The 16,840-nt window shown below is 35.1% G+C and overlaps 1 protein-coding gene across 3 annotated transcripts in view; it reads right to left on the minus strand.

Moving 5' to 3' along the window:
• The window catches only part of MYO16 (myosin XVI), a 402,721-nt gene that overhangs the window by 91,415 nt on the left and 294,466 nt on the right, over positions 1–16,840 (minus strand). For all 3 annotated transcript variants that reach the window (XM_074815323.1, XM_074815322.1, XM_074815321.1), the window contains exons 22-25: positions 15,654–15,806; positions 14,835–15,035; positions 5,803–5,878; positions 2,926–3,101 (exon numbers count right to left, since the gene is read on the minus strand). In XM_074815323.1, the coding sequence (XP_074671424.1) occupies positions 2,926–3,101; positions 5,803–5,878; positions 14,835–15,035; positions 15,654–15,806 (606 nt within the window). The remainder of the gene's footprint in view (positions 1–2,925; positions 3,102–5,802; positions 5,879–14,834; positions 15,036–15,653; positions 15,807–16,840) is intronic.

The following is a 16,840-nucleotide window of genomic DNA, read 5'->3' on the forward strand; positions in this document are numbered from 1 at the left end:
CAACTATACATGTAACTTTCTAATCTCTGTTAAGAAGCTAAAAGCCCCTCCTAAAAAATCTCTCTTTACCAGCAGAGTATTCTAAAGCTTTAACCAGAAGACATAGTGAAAGCTTTGCAGTAGATGAGTTCCTCAAATAACAGACAATGAAGCAAAGTGTTGATAAAGAGAAACAACTTAAAGTCAATGGAAAGAAAAGCTTTCTGTTAGTGATGTGCCTTCATGTGACTAGACTTCTGCTGTGTGAACTCTGAAACACACTGATTATTCTGAAGGATGTGAGTAGAAGGCAAGAGGATCAAAGTATGCACTAGGAAAAGATTACAGAAAAACAAGGGAGCAAGAGCTGATGTGAGAAAAAGAGTTGCAAGAGTATCAATGAAGATATATTCTATTTTATTTGGAAAGAGAACACAGTCTTCATAAGCCACAGAGACTTGAGCTGACATCCCCAAATTCCTATGACTCCTTATGTGATCCAAAATTCTGGCCAGCTATTAGGTCTGTTCATCTCTATCTTAGGATGGATGCACTGTTCTCTTGGACCCTACTACAAGTACAGTGGTGAATTCAAAGAGGTAGACCATCCTTACCTGTGACAGCATGTTCTAAATCAAGGAAAGAGTCATTTATGGAAAGGTAAACAGGTAGATACATGGCCATACATAGAGAAATCTATAATTATATAACCTAGCTAGGACTGAAGATGACAAGCTAAAAGGGGATGGTAATCACAACAAACTCCTATCTGACCTCTGAAAGCGTCTACTTCTCTTCCCTGAATATGGTGGAGTCCAGACAACTACCCATGCACAGCAACATGGATACTTTTCATTTTGTGTTTCTCACTGCCTACAGTATGATGTATGTTACAACTCAAATTTCAGATATAAAAGGAAAGCCCATCTCTGGTCAATAATTCTTGCCTTAATGTTCCTCTTTCTTCCCCTCCCTTCTTTTTTTTTTTTTTTTTTTTTTTTTTTTTCTCTTTATTGCCTTTACGCTCAGGATAAGCTCTAATAAAAATGCAATGGTTATGATTTTCTAACATGTAGTCATTTTAATTCTAAGCTCATTAGAAAATGCCCCTTACACTGCATTTTCAATTACAATAACAACAAAACAAAAACCCAACATTATTCCAGTCCACCACAGTGGATTTTCAAGTCAATACTGGAAAAGGGAAGAAATTATCTGGGACAGCACAGTTATAGACATGGGCTTGATCCACAAAAGAATTTAAGCACTTACCTACTTCCAGCTCCTGCATCAGGTGCCTATTCCAAAATAGCAAGTGTTTCTTTTTTGCCACTGGAACAGTTTAGATAACTAAAATTCTGCTTCCGTCCTGCAGAGCAGCACACTACCATGCTCAGATGAGGCCAACTTAGTAACTACAAACTAAGTGGTGTTCTGCCTCACCTGCACAGCTCTTCTCAAAGCCTACCTTTGAGAAGCCAGGCCATCCTTGGCTCTGTGAGCAGATGAAGGATGAAGTTCTTCCCACCTTCCATCTAATACCTAAAAGCTTAGGGCATTCTCACTGAATCTGAAATTTCTGACCTAATTTATCACACTTCCCAAAGGAATTTGTATATGTCTTCTATCTTTCAAGAGAGTAACTCCAGGTTACAAGCTATTCTGACTGGTCAAAAACCTCATCGTTTCAGAGATCCCAGCTGTGTGGTGTCCCCCTGTCTTGACTGGGCTTCTAACTTAGACGTGCTTTTCATACTTCCTTCCATGTATGGGACTAGGATCTTTTTCACAGCCTTAGGAAGCTTCCTCTAGGAAGCTGTTACTGTAGTGGAAAGGCACCTAAAGGCACCTTGTGATGCCTCAGCTGTTTGCTAAATATAGCTTTAAACCAACACCACTTCAACTTAAGTTTTTCCACTGAGATTACTGACAAGAACAGTAGACAGGAATTATGCTACTATCAGCAGGGGGGCTATGAGGAAAGTCCCATTGCTATTCTATGGATGTACTTGCATAAAGCCTTTCACAACGACACATGAGAGCAGGCTCCTTAATCCCATGACAGAATCAATTTTATGCAGCTGTAAACCAAAAATAGAGTTGTAAGTTTCAAGAAGCCTTGTGGAGGCAGCTGATGTATTGTGAGAACTGCTTGCTTCTTTTCTAGAAGAAGGAGGAATTCCAAAGCTCTGTCAAGAATGGACTCAAGAAATCATGTTATTTCTTCTCAAAAAACAGATGTCCCATGTGATGTGAACAATTAATTTTCTGATAGCCTCCCAAGTTTCTCCCCCCTTTTGTGTTTTTGTTTTTTTTACTCTTTTGGCTGTCTTTGCTAGCAGAAGAAGAGACAAGTTCAGAAATGGGGAGAGTTTGATTTGATTCCAAATTGACTGGGAAAATTGACTTACAAGTGACCATTTAAAATAACAATGTTTGCCAAAACGTACAGGGTTAATCTTAATACAAAACCACACAAACTATCTTGTTCAAACCAGAAATCTTCTCAGGTTAACACAATAAAGACATTAAGGTCTTATTTTTGTACTTCCTATGTCTTAATTTACTTAACTATTCATCATAAAGTCAGCCAAGGAGACAAAGAAGTGTTCCTATACAGGCAAAAATCAGTAATATTGCATCCACTGGTAAGCCCTGGAACCACAAAATCATGGAATGATTCAGGCTTGAAGGGACCTCATCATTGTGCCCAACCTTCGCTCAGAGAGTCCAAGAAAGAGGTTCCTGAACCAGCACTATTAGTGTTAGTAAATTATAACCTGTTAGGTCTCACTGTTGCTTTAGTGTTGATATTAAGTACTAAATTATTTTAATAGTTTAATGACTACAGAGAATGAAGCAGAGAACAAGGAGCTTTCAGAAATTACAAAATAACTAAGAAAAATCTTCAAGGAGCAAAGAGCAGAAAGAGTCCTAAATTCTTACCTTGCTGAGCTCGATATATTTCTTTGATTCTCCACTTGCACAGGATACTGATGTTTTTTTACTCAGCAAAGCTGCTTTACACCCTTTGATTTTAAGGGAATGATATGGAGGAACAAGTGATCCAGTTTGTGTCAGCTTGGACTGGAACAATTGATTGATGACTACATTTTCACTGGCTAGAAAAAAAAGAAGAAATTAATGCATGAAGATAAAATACAAGTTTGAAAATTACATATATTGTATTTGGAATTAAAAAGACATACAGTAGGAGATAGAATTAAATAAGTAAACTTAAGTGGAAAAAACAATAAACTATTATGTTAGTTATCAAGCAGCATTCAATATCTAGGGATAGTAACATTATTTTAAAACATTCAGTTGTTGTGCTGAACAAAACAGGGCAGAAAACAAACCTTTCAGGCTGCGATCTATCTAAACTTAATTGTGATAAATGTAAAATTAAACTAAACTTAAATGTGATAATCACCTCTGAATTTTGTTCCATTACAGATTCCCAATTTATCCATCTATTAAAGCAATGAGAGATGCATTCTGCACATTTACCTAACATAATAGTATTTAGAAATGATCAAGGCACTTGACAGAAGTAAATTATAGACAGTCACTGCACCAGAGAAAAAGAATGATATAAAACACAATATGGGAAGGGATGGGAAAAAAAAGAAAAAAAAGGCAAGCTGAAGGACAGAACTGTAGCAAGCTGGGTTCACATTTCTATTCATCTACAAACATTTACAGAAAAAAGACAATGCCATACATATGTTTGATGCAGTGGTGATAATTAGTACAAAAAATACACTTCCAAGAGGTGTTTTTTTAAAAAAAAAAATTGAGTTTTAAGACAGATAGGATACTTCATACTAATTTCAGTCAAATTATCCTTTATGAGGTTATGGTCATGGGCTTTTTAAGATGAACATGGTAATTACATGCTGCTTGTACCAACACATCACCAATAAGCATTAAAAACCTGTTATGTGATACATCTTTAACCATCCTAATTTTTTTTTTTTTTTTAAGATCTAGCAAACTAGCATTATTATCACACCCATTATGTGAATAAAACAAAAAGGCAGAAAGGTGAATGGCATAAGCATCATAAAAAATGTCATTAAGTTTAGCATAGCAGGTAGAAATCCTCAGTTTGCTCTTTATTAGCTGTCTAAAGGTATATTACTAGATGCTTAAATGCAATAGATTTGTTTCCCCTTTTCTGTGGAGATTGCTATTCCTTACTTAACAGGAATAATAAAATTATGAGGAAGATAGTAAAGCAGATACTTGAAACAATTTCAGCACAATCAGCAGACATAGTAAACCTCCATATTTTTAAAATATGGATAAACACAGTAGAGTAGCATTAGGAAAGGCATTAAAATTATGTACTTCAAATTGAAACAGATAAAGCCTATGTCAATAGTCTCTCCTGATGTATTTGTTGGACAGGTATGTTACACATTCTTACACATATATGCAAATTACTTTATTGTTGTTAGCATATTTAAAAGTTTTGATTAAGGAAACTAAATTCAATGAAAATCAAAGGAAGCATGCACTTAAGGCATACATCTACATAATTTACGAAACTGACCCTGAAGGAAATGTGTCACTGACAATCAAGAGGTTTTAAGGCTAAGTCACTTAAAAAAGAAGGAACGTAGCTCTTAAATGACTTGCATGCTTGTAAATGTTCTGCCTTCAGAATGTTTCCATTAATTATAATTGTTGTTATTATGACTTCTTAATTATATATACACTCAATTTCAGCATATCAGCATTTCAGCATATTTATATCCAATCTAATCCTCCATTCTTCCCTTTTAACAGTAGCAATGTAAATGCAAAAGGAGACTATGTGAGAGAATGGAAGAATGCTCTCTCATGTAGAGCATACTGGAAGTTGCCATACCTTCTTACACTCTTTGGCAGATTATCATGTAAATTCCAAGCAGTGAGAACTGGAATGTCTCTAAAACTATAATCAATAGGATTATATTAAAGATCAATTCTTCCATTTCTTTCTTCATCCTTAATGTACACTGTTTTCTTTCAAAATGCATCAATTATTTTACTAGGGAGTTTAGCTAATTTTACAGTAAAATTGCTAAAAACCAATACATTGTTACAGTGGGGCTGATCTGGAAGACAAATATTACCTCCAAAAGACCTCTTTTTCTATGGAATGAAATATAAGTATATAATATACTAAGTGAAAGACTCTGCAGTGGTTGGAGAAAAGACAAATAATATCTCAGGACAAACTGACATTTCCCTGAGGAAAATGTTTTGTTTTTCTTCGCAGAAAGAGTAAATGATAGAGGTCTTTAATAACCTAATTCTGAATCATTAATTAATAAACTGAGTTACATTATTATTAGGCATAATTATACAATATGCACATGGAAAGGTATTTAATTTTGTATTTCAATGAACATCTGTATCTATTCACTAAAAAACACAAGAATGTACACAATTTCCCGCTTTTAGAAAGGTACGCAAGCAGTGAAGTGCATCCCACTGCAGTCTATGATTTTCAGAGCCTTATTTCCTTTCCTTATTTTCTGGGGTTTATTTTTATCTTAATTCATACTCAATGATTTCTTTAAGTCATACTCATCTCACTATACCTTCTAGTTCTTTACATCATATCACATGATGAAGATGCTTTATGTTCATGAATTCTAAAAGCTTTCTAAGTTAAGAGCAAATTTCAAACAATGCGTACATACAAAAGATGGTGACTTTTTTAACAGGAAATTATATATAAATGTCTCTTAAAAATAAAATGAAAATTAAAGTCAAGTCATAATATCTTGATTTCTAACAACAACAGCAACCACCAAACCATTTACTTACTTTTCATTACAAATATGAGATTTTGTGAAAGGGAATCTTTATTTTTTTCTATCGCACCAGCAATTTCATAAGTAACCTATAATAAAATATTGTGACATCATTAGTAATGACCAATGCATCTTTTAAAAATCTTACAGCAGTAGAAATGCTTTTTTCCACTCAACAAAAAAAGGCTGGCACCGGGTAGTGTCTTTTGTTCCTTTCTTAGTGCCAACAATACTAACCAGAAGAACTGGTTGTTGAACTTTGTGTGTCTCTGTAAGTATACAGAAATTTCATCAGACTGATTCTAAAACATTTCCACAATGCAAGACTTTGAATCAAAAGTGTAGTGTAGAACAGAAGACCGTGACCTAAACACCACTTTCCCTGTAGGATAAGCAAGTCGCTCCCAGATCACAGACCTCCTTGTCAACGGGAGACTGTTCACACTGACCATGACAAAACACTCATGGAGCAATCTGCGTCCCAGCTCACACTCAAGAAAAGTTCCAGCCAGTCATATATCCTTTGGAAGCAAGTTCAGTCTATAGGTTATGAACAAATCCATTGATCTTTTTAACAACTGCACATAAGGATTTTGCATCACCTTAATTGCCTGATGTCATAATTTCAAGAACAGACAGTTGGATTGTCACTCCATCTGTCATCTGACTGCAGATAAACTCTAACACATGTGGTGGGCACTCTGAGAAGTGAGAAAAATGCAAGGTTCTAGCCAGAGTTCCTGAGGGTATATCCAAAATGAAGAAATAGGACCAAGTGACTGTTTTAACACTGAGCCCATCCCCAGGAGATGCTGTACAGAAAAGCAGCACTAAGACCAAAAAGCAGTTACTGAGCCGAGTTCTTTTTTTTTTTACTTTTTATGGGGATGGAAGACAAACAACTAGTTAATTTACAGGCTTTACACATAAACAGCTTTGTCTTGCATGGTAGTAGAACCCAAAGGGAATTTTTAAGTTAAAAAGAAAGAAAATTATAGATTGTAGTACCTCCAGGATCAGGCAGATGCTTAATGGGAACTTCTTAGAATACAGTTTGTTATTTACCTTGGGACCATGTTTCTATCTAAAGTCTTTTTAAAGTTTTTTATTGCATCTATATCCTAAGCCCCTTAGACATTTGGGGAAATTTTATCCTTCTATATTTAATAAAGCTGTAAATATATAATTAAGATTAGTAATACTAAACAGTGCATTAATTTTGTTTTCCATTGGGTCATCTGACAATTATGTAATGCTATTTTACTCATGAAAGAGATTATATGACTTGGATGTGTATAATCTGTTATAGTTAGTAATTGTCAAATGATGTAATTAGTATGGCATCTGACATAGAAAAGGTATAACAATAGAATTATGTTCTTTTACATGACAGATGCAATGTTATATAATTTTCTAATTGCATCTCCTAAGAACATACAACATAGTTAGCAAACTATTAGAATAATTTAAGTATACTATTAAATGCTTTTAGTGTACATAAAGTAAATGTTCTACCATACTGGTCCATAAAAGATAATTAACAGAACTTATTCGACAAATCCATAATGTCAGATCCTAATTGAGTGTCTTAGGCTTTGACTAAATTAGGAGATTTAGAATTGGTGGGAAGAGTAGGTAAGTATAGCGGTGGGAGATACTATATTATGATTAAGTGCCTAGACTGAAACAGGGAGAAGTTTCAGTACTGGTGCTGGTATAATACATCACCAACTTCTAGAACTATATTCATAATACATCTCTCATATCACATAAAATACATAAAAGTTAGCAGGATTCCCTTTTATGAAGAAATTGCTAAGTCTGTAACAGTTTTTCCATAGACTTGGTAAATTAATTCACTGCCTAAAGACATGAAAACTGACTCAATGAAATGGCACTCTAGGGTTCCATATTCATTGCCAGTCTCACAAAAGAGAAAAAGAAAGAAGTCCTCTTCTAGCTGCCAATTTTGTTAATTTAATCCTGCCCTCATCAGAGATGCCAACCTACATAACACTTTGCCTAAAGCACAAATATTTCCCTTAGTTTTCTTCCACTGGGTTTCTAAAGTAAACCTGGCCAAAACTCTGCACTGATTGGCACTCATGCACAGTGGATAGTTATTCTGAGGAGACAAAAAACAAACAAATATTATATGATTCAGACAGGAAATGTGCACTCGCTTAGATCATGGTTCCAGTATTATAAAACATACTCCTTGTTCTCACTTCTATTTATTGCAGCTATTTGCTCTATCTTGCTTTACATGATGAACTCTGGGGTAGACAGTATGTAAATCTACGTGTCTGTTTTAAACCAAAGGAAATAAGGTCTTTAGATATACCTAGACTAGTTAGAAGTATTTTTATTAAAAAAAGAAAATAGTGTGGAGTTCCACACTGCCTTTTATTTCATTAAAACAGATTAAAACAAGAAAGGGATTGGATTTGCTTTCCTTCTTGATTTAAGTTCAGAAAGGAAAAGAGCTTAACCTAAGCACAGTGGTAGTGGGGCAGGCCAAATGTTCATCTAGTCCTGGACATTTAGGGAAAATATTGAAGAATACTTCTACTCTGCCTCCCCCTGGTTCCCCTCTCAGCTTCCAGGGCTCTGCCCATAAGGGAGTTCTTGACCTGCAGGCCATATCTTATCTTTGTGTTTAATATCTCTTGACTGATGTTTCCTCCTCTAGTCTCTGTTTCCAGAACTCATTAACATTTTCAGCATCTATAACCCTCTGTGGCAAGGAGTTTTATTAGTAACTAGCTATGTGAAAAAATACTTAATTTTATTTGTTTTGAACCTGTTTTCTGGTCATTTAAAGTGGCATAGCTGGTTTTAATATCATGATAACTAGCAGATACAAGTAAGAGGTAAAAAACAACACCAAGGAAACAGGAGGCTCACACACCAAATGTGCATAGACCTAGCTTTGGGAACTGCATGTTCCTCTTATCTTCTTACATACTCTTGCCTCTTTGATACATTAGTTATCCTCATGCCGCTCCACTGTACATCTCTTAACATCTGACTTTGACAAGGGACTTTATCTAAGTTCATTGGATTTCCCAATATACTTTATCAACAGGGCCACCTTTACACATAATTTTCATAAATTCCTTCAAAAACTCTGTTTTGTAAATAGTTTTCATATCTTGTGATAGGCCAAAAGCACTCAAAGTTAATGGCAGATCCAGCAGGAAACCTAAAGCAAGCCAGGAAAATACCACCTGGAATGTTAAGGTTGATTTGGCTGCATTCACAATTAAAAGGGAAAATTTTACTATTTTAATAACAAAATGTAACTCAGAAACTCACAGTTTCACATTTGTTGTTAAATTTAGTTAATGAGAAAATCATCAGTTCATATAATTAAATGAGAAATTTTTGAGAACATGTCCAAGGACGATTTCAGTGCACAGAGGGTCATTTGTAGTTGTTAATTTTCTGCCAGTATTTAAATGTGAGTGATATCTTTTAAATGCTTGAATGTGCAAATTTTTTTAGGATCACTGGGCTTCTCACCCTCCCAAAACAAGTCTTGTTAAGCAATGAGTGAAATAAGTAATTTTATATAGTCTGGAAAGTCTTATTCTAACACTGTGATAGAAATAGTAGCATATTGAAACCAGCAGATATTTAGAAAAAAAATAGGATGGTGGAGGGAAGTGTTCTATTATTTTCTCCTGTTAGTGAAAGTGCGAAATCAAGTCTACTTAAAGAAAGAAAGAGAGAAAGGGAGAAAAAGCACGACTATCTTGTCTGTGTAAAAAGGAATCTTTGTCAAGTAACCTTTACAGGCTTTGGTATAGCTTAGACTAGACTGATTTGATTGTTATGTCTGGGGATTCAGCCTGGGGAAAAATAGAGAAAATGAAAGCATCCTTATTGATTAATCCATCTCCTTTTGTCTTTTGATTTAGAGGTTCAGTTTCAGAGTCTGCCTGGGATATATAAGGCATTTCAGAGAAGACTGCCTCGGTGAAGGTGAGCTGACAGCTGAGAGGTATTTTTGAAATGCACATAGCTGAGAAATGGAACAGACATTGATCTGCGCTTAAAGGACATTATACACACTGGTTTATAGAGCAAAGAAGTTGGTCTTTTGATCTGATCAGTTTATTACAGTACTGTAAGTCAAAACCAGCAAGACAAACAGTAACAAGGGGCTTATCTGATTTGTAAATTCAGGTATAAATTTAAACTGCAAAAAGCTTAAATTATGATGACATATTATTCAGACTACATGAACAATGGGCAAATAGCTCATTATTTCGAACATGGTATGTCAAATACCACCATCAGGTAAAGCTGTGTCTCTTGGCATTGTGCTAAGACAGTATATTTCTGATTTACTTATTCATATGCTAATTCTTCCATAAAATTAGAAAAAAACAACTTTGAGTCCTCGAGAAAGTTCGGTGATGGAATGTTACTCTTCAAAAATCACAACTATCAGTAAGGCTGACAGTTCAGAGATATAATTCATGTGAAGCCCTTCGTTATATGAGAGCCCACAATTTAAATATTAATGTTATCAATAAAAGCATCTAGAAATTTAGTATAACACATTCTTTGTATAGTTTCAGCTGATGGTCAGATGCATTGATCAACTGCACCCACGAAATGCTTCACTTCCTCAAGGCAAGCTTGCAGCATACAGCATGGAATTGGCGTGCTTCTCCTCTCACGGTGCTGCCAGGCAGAGAGGCTCCGTGAGAAGCAGCTGAGAATACCCACATTTATGTTAGGCATCAGAAACAAAGCAATGCCCCAGATGAGCAGAATTTTTCCAGAAGAGATCAGACTGCCAGTGTTCAGGGAAATGTGTTGACCTTCAGATAAAACCTTCCACTAGGGTTTTTTTTTAGCCATACAAAACCTAAATCATTCTTCTCTACCTTCTGTCTGAACAGAACAGATAAGCTTTTTGTCTTATAGCACTCAGATATCAAGACATTAAATAGCTCTTAGAAGAGACTCATAATGTGTCAAGGCATTGTAGGATTCTGTTCAGATGCAAAATTAAAACTGGGAGATAAAAGTAAAATAGTTGATATGATCAAGTACTAATGTTCACAGTGGCCTTTGCTGAGCATATGTTCATATAGTTAACAAATGTATCATATTGCTCATGCAGAAAAAGACAGATTCAGTGTTGTGTAGGCATAATAGTAAAATTCAAGAGAAATGAATAAAAAATTGTTTTCTTTCTTCAACGGGATCATTCTGTCACATTTGTATAATACGGTATTCTCTCTCATGTTTCACTGAAAAATCTCACCCTGGTGTTGATTTCTTCTATGTGCAGCAGCTCACTTGTGCATACTGTTTTCCTCTTTTATTCCACTTTCTTAATTCCAAAACAGTAAAGAAAGTAAGAAAAAAAATCAAAGGTCTCTCAGAATGTTATCATACATATAAATTTTCTTAAAGCATTCTTTTTGCCAGAAATTCAAGTACAGATGCCAAATTCTTTAGGACTTTTTCCCTTACACATTACTCTGAGCCTTTTCTTCCCATATGCCTTCCGAGGCTCACTCTGACCTCATGTTTTCTTTTTTCAACTTCTGACCTGTTATCTCTTCTCTTTTCTCGCAGTACTGCCTTTTCTGGAATGGTCTAAGGCTAGTTAGGATTGGAACAACAATATGGTATGTGTAGTTCTAGGAAAAGCTACTGAGCCTAAAACATAAGGGAATGGGCAACACCTGGCAATGCATGACTACAATCAATCAAGAAGACTTGATATTGGAAGAAAAGACTTCTTTTCTTTTTTCTATGACTATCCTGACACAAAAAGTTAAGATATGAACATGTTAGAGGTTTTTAAAACTGCATGGACACATTTGTATCAGCTGTAATTCTCTCATAATATAAAGCTAGAGATACCAGTTTTGTTCACAAAAGGCTGTCTGTCGATCTCAATTAAATATATAGAAGAGGTCTTTTCAGTGAGGCAGTATTTTTAATAGATGCATTTTCCAGTATAACTGCACTTATGAGTTGCTAAAATACGTACTGTAAGTGTCCGAGTAAAGACAGAAACCCAATTCTTTCTGGACTTCGAGCTACATACATAAACTCCTGACGAAAAGGTGCCCAAATTACAAGGGTCTCTATGAGACTCATACCAGGGCCAACATAGAATATTAGCTTTTTTTTTTTTTTTTTCTCTAGATGACTTGGAGTAGCAGCTGTTTCACTTTGGCTGTGAACTACATTGCAGTTACAACTTTTGTTACATAGATAAATCAGGTTGTCTGCCTTCACACTCTAGCACAGATCCTGCATTTAGTGGGACTTCCTCCATGAACACCAGCCTAGACACATCATCCGAATATAAATGATTAAGCCCAGAAGTGAAAAATTTCATGTTCAATTACCTGTCACATTTTACTGGTAATTCTTTTTTACCCTCTGGGTCTAATGCATCTTTCAGTTATACTCATGTAAATAATGAGAAGCTTTACCAAGTTAAGGGAGTTACAATCAGTGAAAAATTGTGGTAAATGAGAATAAAATCAAGCCCCCTTGTTTTAAATTTGGGGATCTCTGAAGGTAATGCTTTATACTTCACTTACTTTAGACTCATTTAATTGATATTAGACTGTAAAAATGGCTCTCAAAACCTGCCAAACTATACTGTTACTTTAGATATGAAATTCTTATTTTCAAGTGCAAATAAAACCTGATATATGTAAAAGCCTGATCCTTTAACAATTTTCGTAAAGCATAAATCACAAATTACCTCTATAATAAGCTACTAAATATGGTAATAGCACAAAGAACAGCATCAGCAGTTTCAAAATCCTAGTTTTTCATACTCAACTTATCAATGTATGAAGACATACTAGTCTCAGAATAAACTCAGTTTGTGTCATTATTTAGTACAGTAATGCTATCATCAGTTTTTATGTAAATACATATCATAAATCACTGGAAATTTTGATCTATGATAGCTACATAACAGTTCCATGAGATATCAAAAATGCAAGTGTCTTTGGGGATTTTGCTCAATCACTATTAAAGTCAGACGAGTTAAGCATTTGCATGGGAACTTTTCTGTTTTGGCAGGGCCAAGCATTTTACTGTCAAAAGGATGCAAAGAACCTGACGGTCAGGTTCTTTGGCCAATGTAAATCAAAGGATCTCAACTGACTTCAAAAGAATGTGTGAATTTACATTACTTGGAGAGCTGTCTATTTGTTTGTACTTTTAGATTAAACGTCATTTCTATTATTGGGAAAAGGTCAAACCAAGTGTCTATGTTATAAAAAAAAAAAATCTAAACAACCATGCAAGGCTAAAATGCACGTTAATGAAAAGTGTACTCCTTACCAGTCACAGTTTAACTTTCAGAACTAGGCACCCGAAACTTTAATCTTAAAAAATCTTCCTACTGAGTGCTTCTTCAGAGAATATGACAAACATTTTTTTCATTTTGAAGAAATGTGCCTATTATTCTGGTTATGATTTTAATACAGCTGCCTTGCTGCTGCTTCCATGTCAGTTTTTTGGTGTGTGGAACCTCTTAGAGCTCTTGTAATAAATTTGTATAATCACAACAGAACTCCATGAAAAATAATTTACCTAACATGTATAGAACAGATTTATAAAGTAAATTAGACATCTGGAGTCCACAATCAGTTCTTAACTCTATCACTTTAAATGCTAATAAGTTTCACAAAATCTTTGTTGTGCTGTTCTCTAACCGCAGTGTGCCCGCATTCCTACTGAAAAGTCGCAATAGTGAAGGTATTCAAACCACTTTGGCAAATAATTTGAGTCTAAGTAGAAGGTCTTGTGATGAAAGAAGAGCCTCCAGGGAGTTATTCAGAGTATTTAGGTTAGGAATTTAAGCACTGCCGAAATAGTCTTAATCCTTTCCACAATGAACACATTTCTATCGTTGGGAAGGAACAAATTTGCCTGCATTGGAACACTACTCAACACTTCCACTGACTTCATTTCCAACTGAGGAGACACAGTATAGACCTTCCCCCATTTATATTGCTGTAAAGGACCCTAATCTGGTTAAAGCCTAAGTGTGCACATTCCAACCTCTTATCTGTTCTGGAGAGCTCAGGGCATATAATATTACCTTCAGATATGACAGAGCCAGCAAGTCTTTTTTTGGTGACTTGGAGGCAAGTCTTGAACAAAACTCACAAGAGTGGAAGTTTTGGAAAAGTAATAACTAAGAATCCCCATTATACTGTGTCCATACAATCTACATTCATAAGCTCATTTCAAATACCATGCTTTGAACAGAGAGAAATGGCAGCATGTCAGATTAATCACAGAGGGGCCAATCTTTCAGATTATATAAAAAACCTGATTATCCCTTTAAATACACACCTAATTTGCTTGCTTTGGGCTGCGGGTGGTTGTGGAGACAATGTGAAAATGAGGGAGTATTAGAAAGAAAAGGAGAAGATTATAATCTTATAATATTATAAGATTATTCTGCCTATTTAACAGAATTGATTACATTTTTCCCATTAACATTGCAGGAGGGGAAATGCAAAACATTCATCCTGGTTTACAGCCATATTAGAGACACTTAGCATGTTCTGGGATTTTGAAGAAAAAAAGGAAAAACATATATTTTGATTATGATTACTAACAAAAAAACATTCATTTTTTTTTACTGGATGCCTGCTGGTATCCACAGTATCTACATATATGGCACAGTACCTACAGGGAGCCTATACTGTTCTGGAACATCTGAAAGCAATGTGACAGCCAGCTAAAATGGCATTAAACATTTATGCTGAGGTATCTGAATACCCCCTTCTTTGTTAAGTACTTACAGTGTAGATACAATTTAGAAGCCAGAATTAGGTAGCCCAAATCCTGCACAATATGATACAAACTATAGATTTTATACAGTAAATATTGCATTGAGATTCTAAGTTGCCCTCTGAAAATTCATCACTAGAAAGTGATTTGTTACGTATACCCAGGAGTTGGAGAAGCCACACAGAATTTTGTTGTTTGCTCTTTTTCATTTCAGTGTGTATAACCATTCAAACAACTTACCCTCCCAGCATAATGCATAACAGTGAAGGTGGAGCCCTGATCCTTTGGGGCAAGGTTACCATTTCCATCTTTTGTGGAGGAATATACTGTATTTGTGTCTGATGCATCCAGGTAAGACTGAATGCGTTTAGAAAAACTCTGTTCCACTGACCAAATAGATTGGCTTTCTTCATCCAGCATTGACAAAAAGCCTGATGGTTTCTGAAATGAAAAATAGATTTTTCTTGTTTTATACAAGAGCAATAGAATTTCAGTTTTCCTTGCAGAGTAATATAGCTTGTAATTTAGTAAACAGAAATATATATCGCCTCAAAGAAAAGGAAACAATGGTTAAAATATTCTGGTAAGTCTCCAAGGCTATGCACATCAGATAGTTCTGCAAGAAACACAGGGAATAATATTTCAGTTCCCAAAAATGGTAACTATTGATGATCTTTCAGGAAACTGATTGGGCTACTTCCTTCTTAGAAGTTATATTCCAGAAACTAGCTCCAGGCACAAAAGAAACTGTCAGGCTTGCAACAGAGACTCGTCAGTCCTACACCTGCATTAAGAACATGGCATGAAACACAGATGCTACACATGAATCAGTACAGGCAAGGAGTTTCTGTAACATCTTCTTCAACCCTGGACTGTTACAAATCTCTGTTAGCCCTCGAGCTATGAGGGCAGTTACGACAGCTCTCTCTATGGTCTCTTTGGATCCATAACCCTCTCTACAGATTCATAAATCAGAAAATGCAGGCAAAAGTTTGTATTAGTCTAACATGCAGAGACCATATATAAATATACATGGTGTAAAACAGATCTGAAAACTACCTGAAAGAAAAAATCCAAGGCTGCAGTATGGTTACCAGGAGAATACACTGTTTCCATGGCAACTCCCTCTTGTACACATTCTGCTTGCTCTTGTAGGAAAAGCACTTCATTGACGTATTGGTGTATCTTCTCATTGGTCATGTTGACACACAGCTATTGTAAAATAAAAAAAAAAAAGAGTATTAGAAGTTTACTGGATAATTCATTGGTGTAGGTTTTATGCACGTCTAATATCGAACTTGGTGAAATGTCAATCCACAATATGTTATCTCTCTGCAGACCATAGACTAGCAAAACCCTAGGGAAATTTACATTTTAACAGCTATTAGTATCAAACTGGGAATAAACAGTTTTCTACCTGCAGAGTTCCTTGTGAATTCCATATAAGAATTATCAAATACCAGCATTATCAAATATAGTGCAAATTTACACTAATTCTATTGACTGAAGTGCAGTGAGTCTATGTATAAATTGGTACACTTAATATTCTTCTGAAGTTTATATACAGGAAGACTACACAGATGCAATGTGCTTTTAGAAAAAATAGCTACATATTTGGTTAGGATCCTGACTCTGTAGTTAGTTCAACATTGACAAAGACATTCAAACTCTGCTTCCACATATAATGTCACTGAAGTCTAAAGGAGTCTCTGAAGAATTCATTGTTTTGCCCAAGTATATGTTATAAACCACCTAGGGACTAGGTGGTTTATAACATATTTTACTAGATGGTTCTCTTAATTTTAATGATATTCTAAGAGAAGGTTGGCAACAAAAACAGTCTTCAATAGAAAAGTTCACAGTTTGGAGAGATAAATAATATAAAAGCCTCTCAAATATTTTCTTTGGTAGCCTTCTAAGAGGTGTAATGCCACTTTTACAAAACATATAGTTTAATAGGAATCTGATTTTCAATTAAAAAGAGGTAGGAGTTGTATCAGCTTATTTTGGGACCTTTCGTATTTTATTCAAAGCTCACAATCTGCAAAAAAAGTAAATATTTAATAACTTTGAGGAAAAACTGTTTTAATTGTTTGATTTATATTAAAGTGGAAATTTTAGTGGAAGATTCTAAAATCTCTTCCAATGCTATACTATCAGTAAGAAATTAAGAAAACAGAAACTCCTAAAAGGGTGGAAGAACCCTTTATATGAAGAATGATGCAAGGAATGCTTGCATGCAGTCT

This window comes from Strix aluco, chromosome 2 (genome assembly GCF_031877795.1).
Source record: "Strix aluco isolate bStrAlu1 chromosome 2, bStrAlu1.hap1, whole genome shotgun sequence".
Classification (NCBI taxonomy): Eukaryota; Metazoa; Chordata; class Aves; order Strigiformes; family Strigidae; genus Strix; species Strix aluco.